Source organism: Homalodisca vitripennis, chromosome 8 (genome assembly GCF_021130785.1).
Source record: "Homalodisca vitripennis isolate AUS2020 chromosome 8, UT_GWSS_2.1, whole genome shotgun sequence".
In the NCBI taxonomy this organism is placed as follows: Eukaryota; Metazoa; Arthropoda; class Insecta; order Hemiptera; family Cicadellidae; genus Homalodisca; species Homalodisca vitripennis.
The window spans coordinates 116,169,093-116,189,397 of NC_060214.1; the positions used below are offsets into that span (position 1 = coordinate 116,169,093).

At 34.8% G+C, this 20,305-nt stretch overlaps 1 protein-coding gene across 1 annotated transcript; it reads left to right on the forward strand.

Moving 5' to 3' along the window:
- The first annotated feature begins 5,716 nt into the window (after positions 1-5,716).
- On the forward strand, positions 5,717-17,467 carry LOC124368338. The gene is made up of 4 exons (XM_046825613.1): positions 5,717-5,759; positions 12,567-12,883; positions 14,020-14,121; positions 17,374-17,467. Exons 1-4 carry the CDS (start codon positions 5,717-5,719, stop codon positions 17,437-17,439), a joined length of 528 nt encoding a protein of 175 aa, XP_046681569.1. The 3' UTR covers positions 17,440-17,467.
- Positions 17,468-20,305: the final 2,838 nt, after the last annotated feature.

Consider the following 20,305-nt stretch of genomic DNA (forward strand, 5'->3'; position numbering starts at 1 on the left):
CTGCTTACAAAATTGCAATATGGAGGTAAAAAACAAACAAAAATTTGTTACAGAATTTAGAAAACAGAATAAAAATTTTTAACTTATCTCTTGGAACCGTTGAAAAAATTATTTTCCTTTTCAAAGAATACATTAGGTTTGTAGGTTTAAATACACGCGTTTATTATGAGAAGATTTTACCTATAATCTTTCACTATTTGGACATTGAATTTGACTACGATTTTAAACCTGAAATCTTTGATGATTTTATAGTACATTTGGAGAAAGTAAATGAAGAACCTCGTGAAAAGAATGCGGTTTTACTCACATTCTCCCCGACTTCTCGAGTGATTATTAGCAAATTTCATTTTTTCCGTTTTTTCCGTTTATAGATTTTTCATTAAGATTTCTGGATTTTTTCATTAAAACAGCTTAAGAAATTAGAATCAAACAGCTATAGATTCGGTTATTTTTTATTCGTGAGTTACAGATTCGTTTATTGTCCTTTAAACAGTATTTTACATTGATTTTCTGACTGTCCCAAAAGTGTCCTAGAACCCTCATATTCATATCTACTTATATATATATATATATATATATATATATATATATATATATATATATATATATATATATATTGTAAGGGTTCAATTTTATACCCTGTTTTTTTTTCTTAAATGAGAAAACGTTTATTTTGACAAGTAGGTGTGTCGATTTATTTTTTTTTCGTCGATAGTCGTCGTCGTCATTCCATTAGAAGGAGTCGATTTGAGGTTAGGGAACCTCTCTACTCGGGGCAGTGCAGTTAGCCGGAGCTCCGATGTGACCGCTGCAGCGTCTGGCGACGACTGACGAAAACGCGTCTCTGCGCATGACCGGCTGGCGGCCTACTTATACAGCCGATCCGACAAGGGACAGAGAGTTTTGCTTGCTAACGTCGTGGAGTGAAGCCAATTCGAGGAGAAGAGTTTTCGCTTGCGGACGTCGGTTTATGAAGTCTGAAGTCGAGTCGAGGAATACGAGAGCCCTGTACGAGAGAATACGCAGTCGGCATATATCGTCTTTTGGTGAGTCACCCCGAATTGTAATCATTAAGGGAATTTTAAAAACAGTACGAATATTGAATATAAAAACTAGTGCTGATTCGTTAACCTTGAATTCTACGGAATCTTTGAAAAAATTAATAATTCGGTGCGTAGTATAGGTTATCTCGTTTGGTGACAGTAGTGTATCTATCAATTATAGATTCCATTACCTTTCACTACCTATCCTAGTTTGCAAACGGGTATTTTGCATCCTATAAGCCGCGTAGGTTTGTAATCCTATTCCTAAAATTGATAATTCGGTGCGTAGGATAGGTTAAGACCAGCTTATAGGTTATCTCGTTTAGTGACAGTAGAGTATCTATTAAATATAGGTTCTATTACCTTTCACTACCTGTCCTAGTTTGCAAACGTGTATTTTGCATCCTATAAGCCGCGTAGGCTTGTTATCCTATTCCTAAAATTAATAATTCGGTGCGTAGGATAGGTTAACAGCAGCTTATAGGTTATCTCGTTTTGGTGATAGTAGTGTATCTATCAAATATAGGTTCTATTACCTTTCACTACCTGTCCTAGTTTGCAAACGTGTATTTTGCATCCTATAAGCCGCGTAGGTTTGTAATCCTATTCCTAAAATTGATAATTCGGTGCGTAGGATAGGTTAAGACCAGCTTATAGGTTATCTCGTTTAGTGACAGTAGAGTATCTATTAAATATAGGTTCTATTACCTTTCACTACCTATCCTAGTTTGCAAACGGGTATTTTGCATCCTATAAGCCGCGTAGGTTTGTAATCCTATTCCTAAAATTGATAATTCGGTGCGTAGGATAGGTTAAGACCAGCTTATAGGTTATCTCGTTTAGTGACAGTAGAGTATCTATTAAATATAGGTTCTATTACCTTTCACTACCTGTCCTAGTTTGCAAAACGTGTATTTTGCATCCTATAAGCCGCGTAGGCTTGTTATCCTATTCCTAAAATTAATAATTCGGTGCGTAGGATAGGTTAACAGCAGCTTATAGGTTATCTCGTTTGGTGACAGTAGTGTATCTATCAAATATAGGTTCTATTACCTTTCACTACCTGTCCTAGTTTGCAAACGTGTAATTTTGCATCCTATAAGCCGCGTAGGCTTGTTATCCTATTCCTAAAATTAATAATTCGGTGCGTAGGATAGGTTAACAGCAGCTTATAGGTTATCCCGTTTGGTGACAGTAGTGTTTTCTATCAAATATAGGTTCTATTACCTTTCACTACCTGTCCTAGTTTGCAAACGTGTATTTTGCATCCTATAAGCCGCGTAGGCTTGTTATCCTATTCCTAAAATTAATAATTCGGTGCGTAGGATAGGTTAACAGCAGCTTATAGGTTATCTCGTTTGGTGACAGTAGTTGTATCTATCAAATATAGGTTCTATTACCTTTCACTACCTGTCCTAGTTTGCAAACGTGTATTTTGCATCCTATAAGCCGCGTAGGCTTGTTATCCTATTCCTAAAAATTAATAATTCAGTGCGTAGGATAGGTTAACAGCAGCTTATAGGTTATTGCGGTTAGCGCCAGTAGCGTATCTATTCATTATAGGTTACACTACCCTTCACTACCTATCCTAGTTTGCAAACGCGTATTTTGCATCCTATAAGCCGCGTAGGCTTGTTATCCTATTCCTAAAATTAATAATTCGGTGCGTAGGATAGGTTAACAGCAGCTTATAGGTTATCTCGTTTGGTGACAGTAGTGTATCTATCAAATATAGGTTCTATTACCTTTCACTACCTGTCCTAGTTTGCAAACGTGTATTTTGCATCCTATAAGCCGCGTAGGCTTGTTATCCTATTCCTAAAATTAATAATTCGGTGCGTAGGATAGGTTAACAGCAGCTTATAGGTTATCCCGTTCGGTGACAGTAGTGTTTCTATCAAATATAGGTTCTATTACCTTTCATTTACCTGTCCTAGTTTGCAAACGTGTATTTTGCATCCTATAAGCCGCGTAGGCTTGTTATCCTATTCCTAAAATTAATAATTCGGTGCGTAGGATAGGTTTAACAGCAGCTTATAGGTTATCCCGTTCGGTGACAGTAGTGTATCTATCAAATATAGGTTCTATTACCTTTCACTACCTGTCCTAGTTTGCAAACGTGTATTTTGCATCCTATAAGCCGCGTAGGCTTGTTATCCTATTCCTAAAATTAATAATTCGGTGCGTAGGATAGGTTAACAGCAGCTTATAGGTTATCTCGTTTGGTGACAGTAGTGTATCTATCAAATATAGGTTCTATTACCTTTCACTACCTGTCCTAGTTTGCAAACGTGTATTTTGCATCCTATAAGCCGCGTAGGCTTGTTATCCTATTCCTAAAATTAATAATTCAGTGCGTAGGATAGGTTAACAGCAGCTTATAGGTTATTGCGGTTAGCGCCAGTAGCGTATCTATTCATTATAGGTTACACTACCCTTCACTACCTATCCTAGTTTGCAAACGCGTATTTTGCATCCTATAAGCCGCGTAGGTTTGTGATCCTATTCCTAAAATTGATAATTTGGTGCGTAGGATAGGTTAAGACCAGCTTATAGGCTATCTCGTCTAGTGACAGTAGAGTATCTATTAAATATAGGTTCTATTACCTTTCACTACCTGTCCTAGTTTGCAAACGCATATTTTGCATCCTATAAGCTGTATAGGTTTGTTATCCTATTCTTAAAAGTTAATAGTTTGGTGCATAAGATAAGTTAGGTGTATGTACTTGGTCAATCTACTAGATATAGCATATATAAACCTTTCTATAGCTCATGATAATATATTTTTGCTTACTTTAAGTCGTGTAGGCCTAATAGCCTAAGCTCAAAGTTATTGATCAACGCCAGAATAGGCTGGGAACTTAATTTAGGCTATCTAGCTAACAGCCTTGTTTACAGATATATTATTCATTGGCTTAATAAACCTCTGAATTCTCAGCCCGGTTTCTAAATAATATTTGTTTGGTGCCCTGTAAATCGCATAAGCTTTACTTCCTACTTCGAAGAGTATGTTTCAAAGCGAATGTTAGGTTGTCCCCCCCCCCACCCCCCCCCCCCCCCACCCCCCCCCCCCCCCACCCCCCCCCCCCCCCACCCCCCCCCCCCCCCACCCCCCCCCCCCCCCACCCCCCCCATTTTCATACCACAGAATTACTATAATTAAAATAAACAAAAATTAACATAAACAACATAGCAGGCCCAACATTTACAAACAAAAAATAATGTCACAATTAAAGACAGAAACCGGTAGATGTTTTTTTCTTATCATCATGTATGACAGAGCTTTACAGTATTCCATGCTGCTTCAGAGTACTATATTGGTTTTTTTTAGTCTGCTATTAAACAGATCCTGAATTCAAATGTATACGTGACCATAAAAACCAATCAATTTTATTCATATCACCTTTTATTATGTATCAGTCATAGAGAAGAAATTGTATTCCAATACCAAACTCTTTAACCGCTCCAAACATTGGGATCGTGTGTGATATCTAGAGTCAAACAAAAATACTGCGATTATTTTATTTCATTTTTAAACGACAAAGACACTTTTTACTGAGTTTAACAAATTTATAATAAAATACATATATTACCAATAACAATATCAAGATATATATAACAATAAAATATAACCAAATAAAACAGATGTAACGATAACGATAACTATAAATAACAAAGAATTAACTATGAAGAACTTTTAAGACAATAACAATAATTACAAAATAACAAATGCATTGTAACAGATATGAGAAACAGTATGATCGTTTCCTGTGTCTGTCTGTCTGTGTGTGTGTGTGTGTGTGTGTGTGTGTGTGTGTGTGTGTGCGCGCGCGCGCGCGCGCGCTTGTGTGTGTGTTACACTACACGTGGCCCTTTGAAAACACCACCCAAAGAAAGGGAGGTAAGGGGGGTTACACTGTTCACTACTAAAAATTGAGTAGAAGTCGATGTTAAAAGGGTATAATGTTCCCATGATGGTGATTCCTCAGTAAGGTAGAGTTGATAATGTACGAGGTAGAAGCTGTATGTTTGGCAAACAGGGTGACAGATCTCGTGCCAGTAGGTACTCTGGAAGTTGGCGCGTTCCCCTGTAGCCAAGTAAAATCAGCCAACCTCAAAAAAGTGGTTGTTGGATGCTTTTCTTTCAGTCTTCAGGTAAAGTTTCTGGTGGTGGCGACCCAAATGACAGAGCAATATTCGAGATGTGGGTGCCCGAGGGCACAGTAAGATAAGTTTAAGAGGCTGGATGTCATTAAGGCGGCGTGAGTGAGAGTCCATAAATAAGACCCAATACCCAAACAGCCTGATTGCAAATGTTGCGGACTTGGACATCGCAAGTATGAGAGAAGTTAAGGTCACTCTTAGGTCTTTGACAGAAGACTCTCTGAAAATTACACTTACCCTCTAATGAGCAGTCATTGGTCTAATAACCAATAGTGGAGTAATTTTCCTATGGAAGGTTATTCTTATTGACAATTTAGGGCCATACTATTACTCTTGCACCACTCGTTCACAGAGTTTAGGTCTTCTTGAAGAGTAAGTGAATCCTGAATATCAGTAATTTTTGGGTAGATCTTCAGGTTATCAGCAAAATGTATGGTAGCGTTGTTTAGTCGAACTGCAAACGTTGGTCCTAAATGGGAGCCCTGAGGAAACCCTAGAGGTGGTCAAAAATGGAGCTGAACGGAACCGCACTTGATGTCTTTTACCCTGGAGGTAACTGAGCGACAACCTCTGCAGCACGGGACCAGCAAAGCCCATATGTCTCAAGGACTAGGAAAGATGATGGTGCACGCACTCGATCAATTGCCATTGAAAAATCGAAATTTTAGGGGCCCTCCATCCGCAAATGCGTCAAAAATGTGAGTCTGGAAGATTGCTAGATTTATTGAGGAAGATTTACCATTCATAAAACCGTGTTCATTGTTATCAAATGAGATTATTGACCTTGAAATTGATCTTGTAAGGACCAGCTTTTCAAATGATATTTGCCAAAAACAAATAAAATGCAGACATGGTTTATAGTTCCGTTTGTCTCCCGCGTAACCCTTTTTTAAAGGGTGTGCGATAAAGCTAATTTTTCCATATGTTACGAAAAACGCAGTCAGAATAAAGCTATGTTGAATAGATACGTAAGCAGAATAACAAGGAGCGTCATCATAATGTTTGATGACAGCCGAGGAAAATAGTTTTCTTGTAGAGGCCTAGTATAGTTTTTTTTAAAACAAGCTCTAGATAGCGTGCAACTCTGTCCAGGACGACAGCAAAATTGGCTGTAAGCCATTTGATCATGGGAAAGCTTATATTGTTTATGTAAAATCTTCTTTAATATTTTCTATTGTTTCAGCTCTATTGATCTAAACCAAGTGGGGAATAAAGATTGTCCAAATATTTTTAGTAGGAGAGTTTCGTACAAACACAGCTGCTCAGAGTGTTTAAGACCGCCTCAAAGGCGAGTTTATGTTACCAACACCGATAAACTCTTTAAGGTCGATATTTACAAGCTCTCCTGGTAACAATATGGGAATTGTTATTTTCTGACATTAGGCCCCACAACGGAAACATCTGTGTAACTGGATATTAATGAGGGATGGTGACCATCTTCCAATATGAGAGGATCGTAGTTGCGTGTGACTAAGGCTTCAACTATTGGTAGACTGGATCAGATCCAGTATCATTCCACGTTCGTTGGTCACATTGCTGAGCTGATAAAGTTCATACATTGCTGCCATATTGGAAACGACTTGAGTAGCATGGCGAAGTTTGAGAACGAGATCCACGGTTGTTGACCTTCAGGGAGATGGAAGTCAAAGAATGTGTACAGAAGAAAAACACTGGATACCACGGCTTCGTACTAAAGGATTTATGTACCACTGTTTTACAGTGTACATACAATAATAAGACGCATATACAGGGTGATTTCTGTTAGTGTTACCGGCACTTTCTGAGCTGATTGTACTATAAAAAATAAAGAAAAAAGTTCATATAAACATGGGTCCGGAAATGCTTCCTTACTGGGTTATGGCCAATTGAAGATTTCACCACCAAAAATTGTGTGCAGGAGGTCAAATGATGATTTGCCGCGTGTTTATGAAGAGATATTTATAGGGCGAATGCAACTTTTTCTAACGGATTTTTAGATGAGAAATTGAATAAAGTTTCATCTCATAGCTGTATCTCATTTTAGTTTTTTTGTTATACTACACAAAAAACAGAAATAAAATAATTTTGAAAACACTTTTTTAAGGTTTAACGGACAATTATTTTGTTAAATAGGCCATTGAAGACCCACATTTTTACAAAAGAAACTTGCAGAAAATTTAATTCTGAATAAAATTATGTGCCACACGGCTATTAACAGCGAAGTATTAGTTTCTGGAATTTAATTTTACAACACACATTCTACCAAGCAAGAAATACGTATTTAGTAAATAAACACCGTAATGTAATGATATAAGGTACACAAATAATTGATTAGATCATACAATTGTAAATACGATTTTAATAGATTAATGCTCAACTAAAAAACAATAATACTATTACTTTTATATGACTATCCAAATGGTTACATCATGTAACCTACATATCTTTGTCACGTTAGCTTTACAGAAGGTAAATTATGTTTTTAATAAGTTGGTATCACAAATCAGCTGTTCAACAATACACTGCAATTTATTGAGGAATCCAAATTATTTGTTACCAATTCTGTACTAGTTTAATGAGTGCAAATTTAATACAATTAATTTACTACTCGTTTGTTAGTGTGAAGTGTATTTTAAAGTAACTTACTATCACAATTGCAATATGCCTTTGTTATTTACAACGGAAGAATATGCCGACATGGTATTTGTCTTAGGCGTTTGTGACGGAAATGCAACCAGCTGCTACTGCAGAACTACCGAAGACGATTTTCCTAATCGCAAGAGTTCCAAACCCAAAAACGATCAGTGGATCATTTCGTACCCTAAGAGTAACAGGTAAACTTCCTAGTATTAATAATTATCGGGATCGCCCCCTGCCCAGAATAATGTAGATATGGAAGAGGCTATAATCATGGCTACTGAACGCAGTCCTGGTGTCAGTACACGGCGTCTTTCTAGGCGATTCGCAGTGTCTCAGTCTGAAGTATGGAGAACTTTGCGCAAAAATAGCATGTTCCCTTACCATAAACAACAAGTTCAAAGTATTCAACCAACAGATCCTCCTCTTCGATTGGAATGTTGCAACTGGTTAATTAGAAAACCGTCAACATCATAGAACCATTTTTATTCACTGGAGATGAAGCTCAATTTACCGAGATGGCGTCAACAACCTTCGAAACTACAATGAACACACTTGGGCAGAGGGAAATCCACATAGTACAATCGTGCGCAACTTTCAACACAGATTTAGTGTAAATTGGTATGGTGTGTGGACTCATTCATGATCGATTAATAGGACCATTCATTCTCCGAGGACATCTAAATTCCCGCATGTACCTAGAATTCCTTACAGAACAACTAACCACTATTATTTAGAAGATGTTCCATTAGCAGCAAGGTGCAATATTATTTATCAACATGATGGTGCCCCTGCCCACTTTTCCCATAATGTAACAATGCACTTAAACGAGCAGTTTCCGGGCGATGGATTGGTCGCGGTGGACCCCACACTTGGCCACCAAGATCACCAGATCTAAACTCCATTAGATTTCTGTATATGGGGTTGGATGAAGAACCTGGTGTACCAGGAAAAAAGTAAATACACGTGAAGAGTTAATAAATCGAATTGTTAGAGATGCGGCCGCTACAAATCAAAAACAATCGTGCAGCGTTGCGGAGGAGGATAAACTCGATCAATCAGAAAGCGAGCTGCTAAGTGTATTGAAGTACAAAGGACTGATTTTTGATAAACACCTGTTTATGAAAGTGGTACGTAGTATTATAAAGCTTTAGATGAAAAACAATAATTTATTTAAAACTTAATTTAAATTGCATCCTAATTAAATCTTATGTGGTAGGCTACTCTATGTCATTAAAATGCGGTTTCCTTTGCTTTGGAATTTCTCGCTTGGGTAGAATGTTTGTTTGTAAAATTAAATTCCAGAAACTAATACTTCGCTGTCAATAGCCGTGTGGCACATAATTTTTATTCAGAATTTAAATTTTTTCTGCAAGTTTTCTTTGTAAAAATGTGGGTCTTCAATGCCTATTTAACAAAAATAATTGTCCGTTAAACCTTAAAAAAGTGTTTTCAAAATTATTTTATTTCTGTTTTTTGTAGTATATAACAAAAAAACCTAAATGAGATTACAGCTATGAGATGAACTTTATTCAAATTTCTCATCTAAAAATCCGTTAGAAAAAGTTGCATTCGCCTATAAATATCTCTTCATAAACACGCGGCAAATCATCATTTGACCTCCTGCACACAATTTTTGGTGAAATCTTCAATTGGCCATAACCCAGTAAGGAAGCATTTTTCCGGGACCCATGTTTATATGAACTTTTTTTCTTTATTTTTTATAGTACTAATCAGCTCAGAAAGTGCCGGTAACACTAACCGAATCACCCTGTATATGTAAAAATTCTATAACAAGAATGCTTAAAGTTTATGATTCTTATGTAAAAAGACTATTCTTAGGCAAAGTGTTGCTGTTTTAAAAATGTTAAGGACAGTTTGAATATCATTGTGAAGATTTTTTAAATTTAATATAATAAAAATTAAATTTGTATTAAGTATTACTAATGTAAAAACTAAATATGTTGACTAGCAGCAGAAACAAATCCAGGATTATTGAGATAACATTAAACAACAAGAAAATTAAATCAGAACAAATTTTATTATTTTTAACGTAATTTCATATATTGCGAATACAAAACAGTTTTATTTTAACAGATGAAATGAGATGATGGTGTGGTGGGCTGACGCTGTGATTCATCGACTCAGACTTGTAATATCTATTGAAATGGGCGACTCAGTTTTAAACTCAAGCCATTATCAGCAGAGGGCAATCTATTTATGTAACCGTACTTGTTTTCAGATATATTAAGGAGAATCCAGCTTCACACAAATACGAAGTCGTGAAAGGAAGCACAAATTTTTTACTGCTCTATCTGCGAGGTCACAGTAGTCTTGGAGTCTTTGAATCCAAAAGTCGATGACAGTAGTTTGGTTAAAATCTTTTTTCATACCTAAATCATTAATTTAGAACAATTTCTATTTTTCAGTTGTTGAAAAAACTGATTACTATTTTTGTGATATCACAAAATAGATTTTGATTCACATATTAACATTGAAGTTATCTGGAAAGTACTTGCACAAAGTTTCCTTTAAATCTTTACAATGTTCATTGGTGTCACTTAATGGTGTGTTACTAATTAAAAATGGTGGAAAAACCTTTAACCCAGTTTAAGTAACTGTGACAGATGAGTTGATTTCATTTGATAAACTGATGGATGGCTAACGTATGGAATCAACGTTAAATGCTGAAAATAAAAACAGTGACAGTGAATTGGAGAGGTATAAAAATATTTAGTTATAAAAGATGGTTCAGAGAACTCCTACTTTAGAAAAGTTTCCAATTTTAGAATCTAAACATCTATCGTTCATTTCAGTGATTATGTTTGTCCATAATGTATGTGGAAAGATGAAAATTTTTATAGTCTTTCTTGAGTACTTAAAACATACTTATGACATTCGTGTTATAAATACATGGTTGTTTTAGCACATTTGTATGAGCTACCGGTACTAAAAAAGTTCTTTAAACAAATACAAATGTGTCGTAAGAAATGTAAAATTTAATTAAGACGCTAACTTTTCTAGTTTTATGATATTTGTTGTATACAGACAGCGGTCTGTCCAGATGAATTGCTTTAAGTTTTTAGAACAGACCGTGGCTCCAATTTCAGTATCACAACGTTTAAAGGAGTGCCATTAGGATTGTATGTAAAATTATTATTTCATATTATTGAAATATAGCAAAAAACTTAACTAAAAATTTACTTCTCAAAATAAAAAATTGTCTATTTCTTTATTAGTTGGCTGTCTTCGAAAATTTGTAGTATTATTTTTCAATGCATTGTACATTTTGTGAATTAAGATATTTCAGTCTTTACGGGGGTAGAGATGAGTGTTGTGTATAATGTGAAGTTTTTTTTTCTTTTCAAACAAATGAATTTACAATGAAAAATACTGCAAAAGTTTTAATTTTTGAATTAATAACGAAAAAGATTTAGGGGAAACTTAAAAAAGAAAAATACGTTTCTTTCGATCGACTTCAAAAATTAAGCATGGTTTCCAATTTATAATCTGTATAACACACCTCTATAGTTAAGATAAATAAGTACCAATATGTGGTCTTCTTATTTATAGACAAGGTAGGAGTACGCCACGCCACATGTCGTCTAATAGGCTTTACTGTGGTGCATACAAATTATTGTCCTATAAGTTATGTCCTCCTCCATAGACTAATGGTTATAGACTCGGGTCTCTAACCGAGAGATCACGGGTTTCAAATCCCGGGGAGGTCCAATCATGTACTTTGACAATAAAAACCAGTGAACATCGAGGCCGGGTAGCTAAGACGCTGAGGCTTAAATGAGAAAAAAATTGTCTATAACTAATTCCATTACGCTACAATGTGTTACTATGTGATAAGGTAAAATACCATATGGTTGTAAGTTTGGTTGTATTGGTTAAACAAGAGCATTAATACAGATGTGTGTGGTATGGTAGGGAGGAGTATTTAGATTAGTTCTGAGGACACGTAACTTTGATGGTTACTGTGCAAATATTTGTTAACTGACCTCTCACTCTACGGATGGCCACTTCTTTTTTTATGAAGGCAATGAGACAAACTTAGCTATGGCAGTCCAAAACTCATTTTCCTGTACCTCAGTTTATAGGATGTGATGATTTATCTATTGTATACCCAATACAATCAAAGATTGTACTCAGTTTGTTTACAAATTTAATTATTCTGCGTTTCTTATCATTGCCACTATGGTTACCCATAAGACCAATATACAATGTTCGCTAACGCCCAGCCTAATGGAATGGAGTGGCATGCACCATCATCAAACTAGATGTGCTTATATAGAAATGAACCTTCAAGCAAATTTCGATTACATTAGGTCAGTTCGTTCTAGACACATAGTGTGAACAGAAAGACAGAAATTAAAGCCTCTCGAATTATAGGCTTCGCTAACGCTCAGCCAACCAATAAGTGTATTATTGAAATCGCAATAAATAATTGTAAAATTATTTATTAATTACTCCATGTTCCTGAATAAATTGACTAAACTAGCCAATTAGTTTAAAACATTATTTTGCTCAATACTCTAAGTACCGTATTGGATTAGTTCAGTAACACATATTGTTTTAGAACGAGTACATGGAAGAGTCATGTCAGGTTTTAGTGGGAAAGTGGATTTCATAGTACGAAAAATCTATACAGTCGGTAACATTTCACCACTTATGATTGTGTTATCTGCTCATATAAAAGGACATATTGGTGACACCACTTTACACATCTGTCTGTAGATAACCTGACGAGGCTAGTGACCCAGCTCATTCTGGCGGCAGCCATGTTGCAGCCCAAGTTGGAAAATCGTATGAAATACATAAATCGCAACTGCTCCAATAACACGTTTACAATCGGAAGCATTTCTTGGATTTTATTCGTTCTATCAACACTAGTCCTAACATGCACAAGAACTACGACAGTCGAGATATACCAAGCAGATAACGGAACTGTGATTGTCTCCAAGAAATCTCTGTTCGACATCACCGAGGATAAATTTAAAACAGGAAAAGCGAAGTGTCAGGAAATTCCAAGCAAAAAAGAACCGTTATTTCAGGTGCGTACTCAACAACTGTACTCTAGAATTTAATAATTAATTTGAAAATAAGTGCAAGGTGAAACCATATCTCAAATTACAAAAAGATGTGCTTGAATATTTAAAAAAAATATTTAGTGACATAATTTAAATCATATTTAAGATGGCACGATGGTTAGCTGCTGGTCATGCTACTGAAGCTCCACTCTTAACATGGGGATAAAGTTTATAAATAGAAAGTCGTTGAAAAATCTATATATTGGTCATTCAAAAATTCATATATCATCAATGCTAATGAATTGTAAGTAAAAAAATGCGGTTATCTGTAAATACTAACTATTTATAACCTACTGTATATTCAAAATAGAATGTATGAAAAAACTATACTAAACATAAATTATAAACAATTAGTATTAACAATTTTTACAATTCATTAGCATTGAGACACTGTAATCTGAGGTTCTGTAGAGCAATATTCATGGATTTGAGACTAATTCCTATTTATAACATAGTTTTAAACTTGAAGTTCACGTTGAAAATGTATCCTCAAATATGTAGCCAGCAGCTAATTAATTTATGTGCCTTCTAAATAATTAGAAAACCCCTTAATATTTCAACAAAAATTGAAACACGTACCCCACAAACACTGTGGATGCAGCGACAGTTTAAAACTATCAATATAGTTACAGCCAAAAATTTTAAAAAATGTACTTTTTACAATTATTTTGGTTTTTTACCCGTACCAAAAGAATTGTCTACTTATCATATTTGTTTGGATCTATAGAGAATGTCACAGAAAGTGAAAGATGTCAATATGTTCAGTATAGCTATGAGAAAATATTACAACTATGAATTTATCCAATTTTGATGACACTTCTGGAGACCTAGGTCAATTAGATTCTCCAGAACCCTAACACCATCCAATGTTTTCAATGGTCTGCTTCTTAAAAGATTACAAGAACAATCCCTGTACTACTTACAACATTCTATTGTATTCTGGAATTACTACAAATACCGTGCAATAAATTTCAATAAGCTTCAGAATTAGCTGAAAGCAAGTTGCTTGTTATATGATTCTACGAAATCATTCGTTGTGTAATAAAATAAATTGTTCTATTATTTCAACAACTCTGTTTGAAACGGTACTGTTATTCCAGAATATGACAAAAGTGAGAAGAAAGCCACGAATTGTCATTTCCCGTGAATCAGCAAACATTTATCTGACAAAAACATACAAGTTGGAGAATGAAACAGAGGAGGTAAGTTCGATCATAAATAATTCTTATTTCGATTAAGAACTGGCAAGTAATCCTTATACAGGGTGATTCATGAAGTTCTCCCCCCACTTCTAACAGCACATTTTACTAGTAAAAATAATGAAAAAAATGTTATATAAACATAGGTCCGAAAACGCTTCGTTAGCGAGTTATAGCTAGCGAAAGATTTCGCCTGAATTCCTGGGTAAAGAGTAAAATAAAGCCATACTGAACTTTTGGAAAAGGTTTAATTAAGTAAGAAATATCGTGGATTCTTATGTATTTTTACCTGATAAAGCTAATAAAATAGGTTTCAGAACTGTAACCTGTAGTAGTTTTTGAGGGATTCAGGGTTAAATGCAAAAAAATTGGGGCACGAAACAATGTTTTTTTTAAGTTTGATGTACAATAACTTTGTTAAATTGGTAATAAATACATAAAATCAACAAACATTAATTGTAGAGAAATTTAATTCTGAGAAAATTGATTTAATCAAAGTCTAAAATAAAACAGAAATAAGTACCAAAAAATCGATTTTATTCAGTATAATACATTACTAGCTGTAAAGAAATACCGTACGGTATTTAGTTAAAATAAAACAAAAACAAAATGTTTGTTCCTTAATGATGAGATAAAATTGAAAAAAACAAGATTAACTGTTAAATAAATTTGTTTGTAAAATAAAAATATGATGTTTTATTACGCCGAATTTTTTTTTTAATAAAAATTTACATCAAATGTTCGAAAATAAATGAAGCAAACATTTTTCCCATTATTGTTTAGTAATCAATCGAAATGCAGTTTTTTGTTTTATTAATTTCTCTAAGTTGGTAACGCACGAATAACAGCTGATCAACAATGGTTATTCTGTACTGTTACGTTAGAACTGTGTATTAGTGGTGTTTTGCAAGCTACAGCAGGAGATCGGGCTCTGTGAATCGTGTTATTAAATGCAATTTTTCTGTGAGTTATAATTCGATTGTTTATTCAGCGAAAAAATGCTCTTACTTATATACATCAGAGGAATACGCTGATATGGTTTTTATTTTGGGTTACTGTAATGGTAATGCTAGAGCTGCTGTAGAAGAATATGAAACTACGTTACCCTAATAGGAGGATTCCAGATACCAAAACAATTTCAGGAACTTTTCGTACTCTTCGGGAAACAGGATCACTACCAAGTACTATAACCAATTATGAACGAGCTGTCCAACTTGATGATGATATTGTTATTAATGCTGTTCATCGCAGTCCAGGTGTAAGTACACGACGTATTTCTAGGCGGATAGGAGTTTCGCAGTCAACGGTGTGGAGGTCCACTTAATCGAAACAAATTTTATCCGTTTCATAAACAAAAGGTTCAACATCTACAGCTAGGGGATGGTCCGCTTCGCTTGGAGTTTTTGCAACTTTTTGAATATTAATAATCAACTCTACAAGCGTATTTTGTTTACGGATGAGGCACAATTCACTCGGGATGGTGTCAATAAACTTGCACAATGAACACTCATGGGCAGAAGAAAATCCACATGAGGTAGTGGAACAGAACTTTCAACACCGATTTAGCGTCACTGTCTGGTGTGGCCTTTTGCACAATCGGCTGATTGGACCTTTCATATTACCTGGACGCCTAAATGCTGAGTTCTATTTGCATTTCCTTCAAGAAGAGTTGCCGCAGCTGTTAGAGAATGTTCCTTTACATCTCAGACAAAATTTGTACTTCCAGCATGACGGAGCACCTCCCCACTTTTTCACGTGCCGTTTCTGCTTACTTAAATCATCAATTTCCTGGACACTGGATTGGTCGTGGAGGGCCTCACCCTTGGCCACCAAGATCACCAGATCTATCTCCATTGGATTATTGCATCTGGGGATGGATGAAAGACATTGTATACAAGACAAAAGTGAAATTCTCGTGATGAATTAATTGCCCGTATTATGGATTCGGCTGTGCAGATACAGGGAAGTCCTGAAAAATTAAGAAACGCAACAAAAGCAATACACAAACGTGCTGCAAAATGTATTGATAATGATGGCCTCATTTTCGAACATCTATTATAAAAAGGTGCGTACGGTTGGCCCAACCTGATTAATTTTGCTTAAAACTAGTAATGTATTATACTGAATAAAATCGATTTTTTTGGTACTTATTTCTGTTTTATTTTAGACTTTGATTATATCAATTTTCTCAGAATTAAATTCTCTACAATTAATGTTTCATGATTTTGTGTATTCATTACCAATTTAACAAAGTTATTGTACATCAAACTTAAAAAAACATTGTTTCGTGCCCCAATTTTTTGCATTTAACCCTGAATCCCTCAAAAAACTACTACAGGTACAGTTCTGAAAACCTATTTTATTAGCTTTATCAGGTAAAAATACATAAGAATCCACGATATTTCTTACTTAATTAACCTTTCCAAAAGTTCAGTATGGCTTTATTTTACTCTTTACCCAGGAATTCAGGCGAAATCTTTCGCTAGCTGTAACTCGCTAACGAAGCGTTTTCGGACCTATGTTTATATAACATTTTTTCATTATTTTTACTAGTACAATGTGCTTGTAGAACTTCATGAATCACCCTGTATATAACCACAAAACAATTAACTAAATACAATGTTTAATATGTTTCCAATACACTGTTAATGCTGTCATTATTAACATATTGCTGTAGTAAAAACCCAGCTGTTACGAAGGTGTACAGACAACCTTAACAGTTCTCAATAAAAAGTTAATAAAACAATAAAAATGTTAATAACTGTACCATTTGAAAAAACCAATAATTGCATATTTCTTAGTGACTTATTCTGATTTGGTTTTAGAGAAAAAATATACATAGATAATACGGCATTCCTCTAATTTATTGAAGTTCAACCATTATTCACTTTACAATATTTAATATTTTCACGTGTTTACAAATTTAAATACAATTTCGTTTCAAACAAATTGTGCATATTCCTTATATCAATTTAATTTTAGTTATCATGAAAAGCCATGTGACTTTTGCAGAAAGTAACGAAAAATCACTATATCAGTGCATTATTTACCAAATAACACCGATAAAACACTAAATTCATCACATAAACAAATGGTAGTAACCTTCTTAAACCTTTTTAAAAATATTTTATAAATATACATGACAAATAGTTATTACATAATTAATACTCTAATGGTTATTTTTTTAAACTGAATATCAGTTTCTGTATTGTATATTTATATTGATATATTAAAACAATCCTGTTTTGATTGCAGATTCTTTTCCCTGAGCTAAGTGCAAGTGAGTGCGCAGTTAAGGAGTTTATCAAAGCAGTGAAGTAAAGTGCCATTTTACTCCATGTGTTATTTTAATATGGCATCAAAAATATCTACAAATTAAAATTATTAACTGTTTCATTTACCAAGGATAGTTTGTATCTATACAGGGTTCCCACTCAATCTTAATCATCAAATTCACGGCTCTTACGGTACAAAAATAGTGATTTCAAGGTCGATAATGTTGACGAACATACGAATCAAAATAGAAAACGTTGGTGTTTTATTTTTTACATGGAAATCGATTATAGTGTTTAGCGCTAAAACACGCCACTGGCGAGTGTAGTGCCCTAGGACTCAGCACTTTGGCGTCTGTTGCCGGTCCTCGCCTAACTCAGCTTGAATACAGGTGTGTTTCGTTTCTCAGACGCGGCGAAATGGTGAAACCATTTAAAACTTTTCCTTTTAACACTAAACGATATCGACGATTTGTGCACGAATGTACGGACAGATGAAACTAAAAAATACGAATTGATTTTTGGTCTTGACTACGGCACAAGCAGCAAGGGGCGTTAGCGTCCAAAGGCATGGATTGTTAAATAATGAGCATTAAGGGGGAATAAATGAACAAAATTTGCCGCTTGTATCATATCAGAGCTCTTACTATTAATCGTAGGAGCGATTCACACGAGCGAGAATTGCGCAAGCCTAATAATCACGGCAACTCGCGATAGTCGGTCCTGGCGCGATTTAGAGCGGTTTCAAAACGATGAGGGAACGCCAAGTTTCGGCGTTCTACTGCGATTCAAGTTCCCCTTCCCCCCACCTCATTCAAGCAGTAGTCTCTTGCTGAAACAACATCAATTAAGAATAATGATTATTTTGTACAATGCTTGGTCGTTTCGTGGTTTAAGGCGAGGCAGAAGAGTGGCAAGACAATATTTATAGTTGGCCGATCGCAAACATGCATTCGCAACGATCGGAAACAACCGCCCAGCACTAGAATCGCAGCCAACGTACATACTGCATATGTGGGAGCATTGAAAGGATCCAGAGGTGCTGCCAGTCGATCGCCGATAGTAGCGGACGCTTGTTTCCTTGGAGTATGAATGCTGGCGTGTTCGACCGTAAGATCTGTTTGTATTAGAAATTATGAAAACCATCTTGGACGTCACAACTAATAATGTTTCGTAGCAATAAATATTATTACATTTATTAATTATTCCTAAAATAAACATTAGTTTTATATTATTTTTATATAAGCATAATGATATATCACAACTGATAACGACACTAAAATGTAGAAAATTGCTATATACAAAATTGACATTTTTAAAAACTGAAAATACTAAAATTATTCCTGCAGTTAAGTATAATCGTAATCCCACTACTAAAAATATATAAAGGTGAATGTTAAAATAAGAAATATTTATAAAAACAAAAAAATGGGCCTTAGAGAATGGATGGATTATTCGTGTAGACTATACAACTATTTTCTTACTTACGTCCCAAATATTTTAAATATTAAACCCTTTGCACTCGAGAGTAAAATTTTAGGTCACTACCAAACTCTGGCCTCTAATGAACAAGTATTGACGAAAACCTCGGACCCCTTTTTATCAATTTTGTAAAGATTTTTGTTAAAAAATTATAACATTTTGATTTAAGTAGATACAGTTATAATTGAATCGGTGACATGTAAAAGAATAAAATTCCATTTAGTCCATTTTCGGGTATGTCAATTAAACTGAATAACATTTTTTTCTGTTTACATTAGGAAAACATGTTTAGTTAGAAATATGTAGATATTTAACTCATATTTAACTTTTCATATACTAATGTCTGATTTTGAAGATCGTCACCTAGTTATTATGTATTTTATGGTTGGAATGTTATCCTTTTAGACATCAATGAAATAAAAAAATATTTTTAATTAAAAAAAAACATTGTTTCACTTTAATTCACAATAAACTTTATGTTGTGTACTAAAACAGCAAGTATATTACATTTAAATCTATTTTAAAAATACTTTTGTTTCACCTATTTTTTAAATGCTTGAAAAAGTTTATTTTTTGATATAGTCAAGTTTTCCTATTCATCGTAGTCACTTTCATTGTGGTTTTCCTCCACATTCCCCTCCAAAGGTATGGACTGGTCCCAAGCCAAGATCTGCTGATAGAATGTGAGATTGTCTTTCGGAACATAGCGAACTATTTTTTGAACATCCTATACTTTTTTGGCCTTTACTGGTAACATACCTTGGTATGCTTGTGCGGTTGGAAGGTTTATTGATCCTGGTTTTTTTAGCTGGAAGGTGCCTGATGCTATTGAATCAATGAAAGGGCGAGCTATATAACGTATCCAGGTCTTTCAGAGCTGTACTCAAAGTACTTGTACTTACTGATGGAGAAGTCTTCAAGTTTGTCAATACTTTTTGTGGTTTTCTTGAAAACTGTAGGCCACCAGTTTTTGAACTCAATAAAGTCATTGTATTGTAAACTCTTCACGACAAACTTCGGATCTTTTCACTTTAGCACTTTCAATGATTTCATTGTACTGTATTGGTGTGTACACTCTGTCAAACTTACGGATAGCACGTTTAACTGTAGCAAAGTCACGGTCGCAAGGTAGGAAGCTGTGTCCACGAACCGGGAAATAGTGATGAATTGCTGAAAAAGCGGCCAGTCATAGTTAGTGTCATTAACATTCTTACAAGTGTGTGGCTTCTGTTCTGCCCACCACAAGCATCACTAAACACATAAAGTTCCTTTACTTCTGGGGGCACTTTAGTGTTTATGTAATCAAGAATCACACTACACACTTCATTTGGACCTTTTTTACCGGAACCCTCATGGTATGTGTAAAAAACAGCTTCATTGGTTGTTAAGTTGTGCATAGAAAATACATACAACCATAGTTTTCTCAAGTAAAA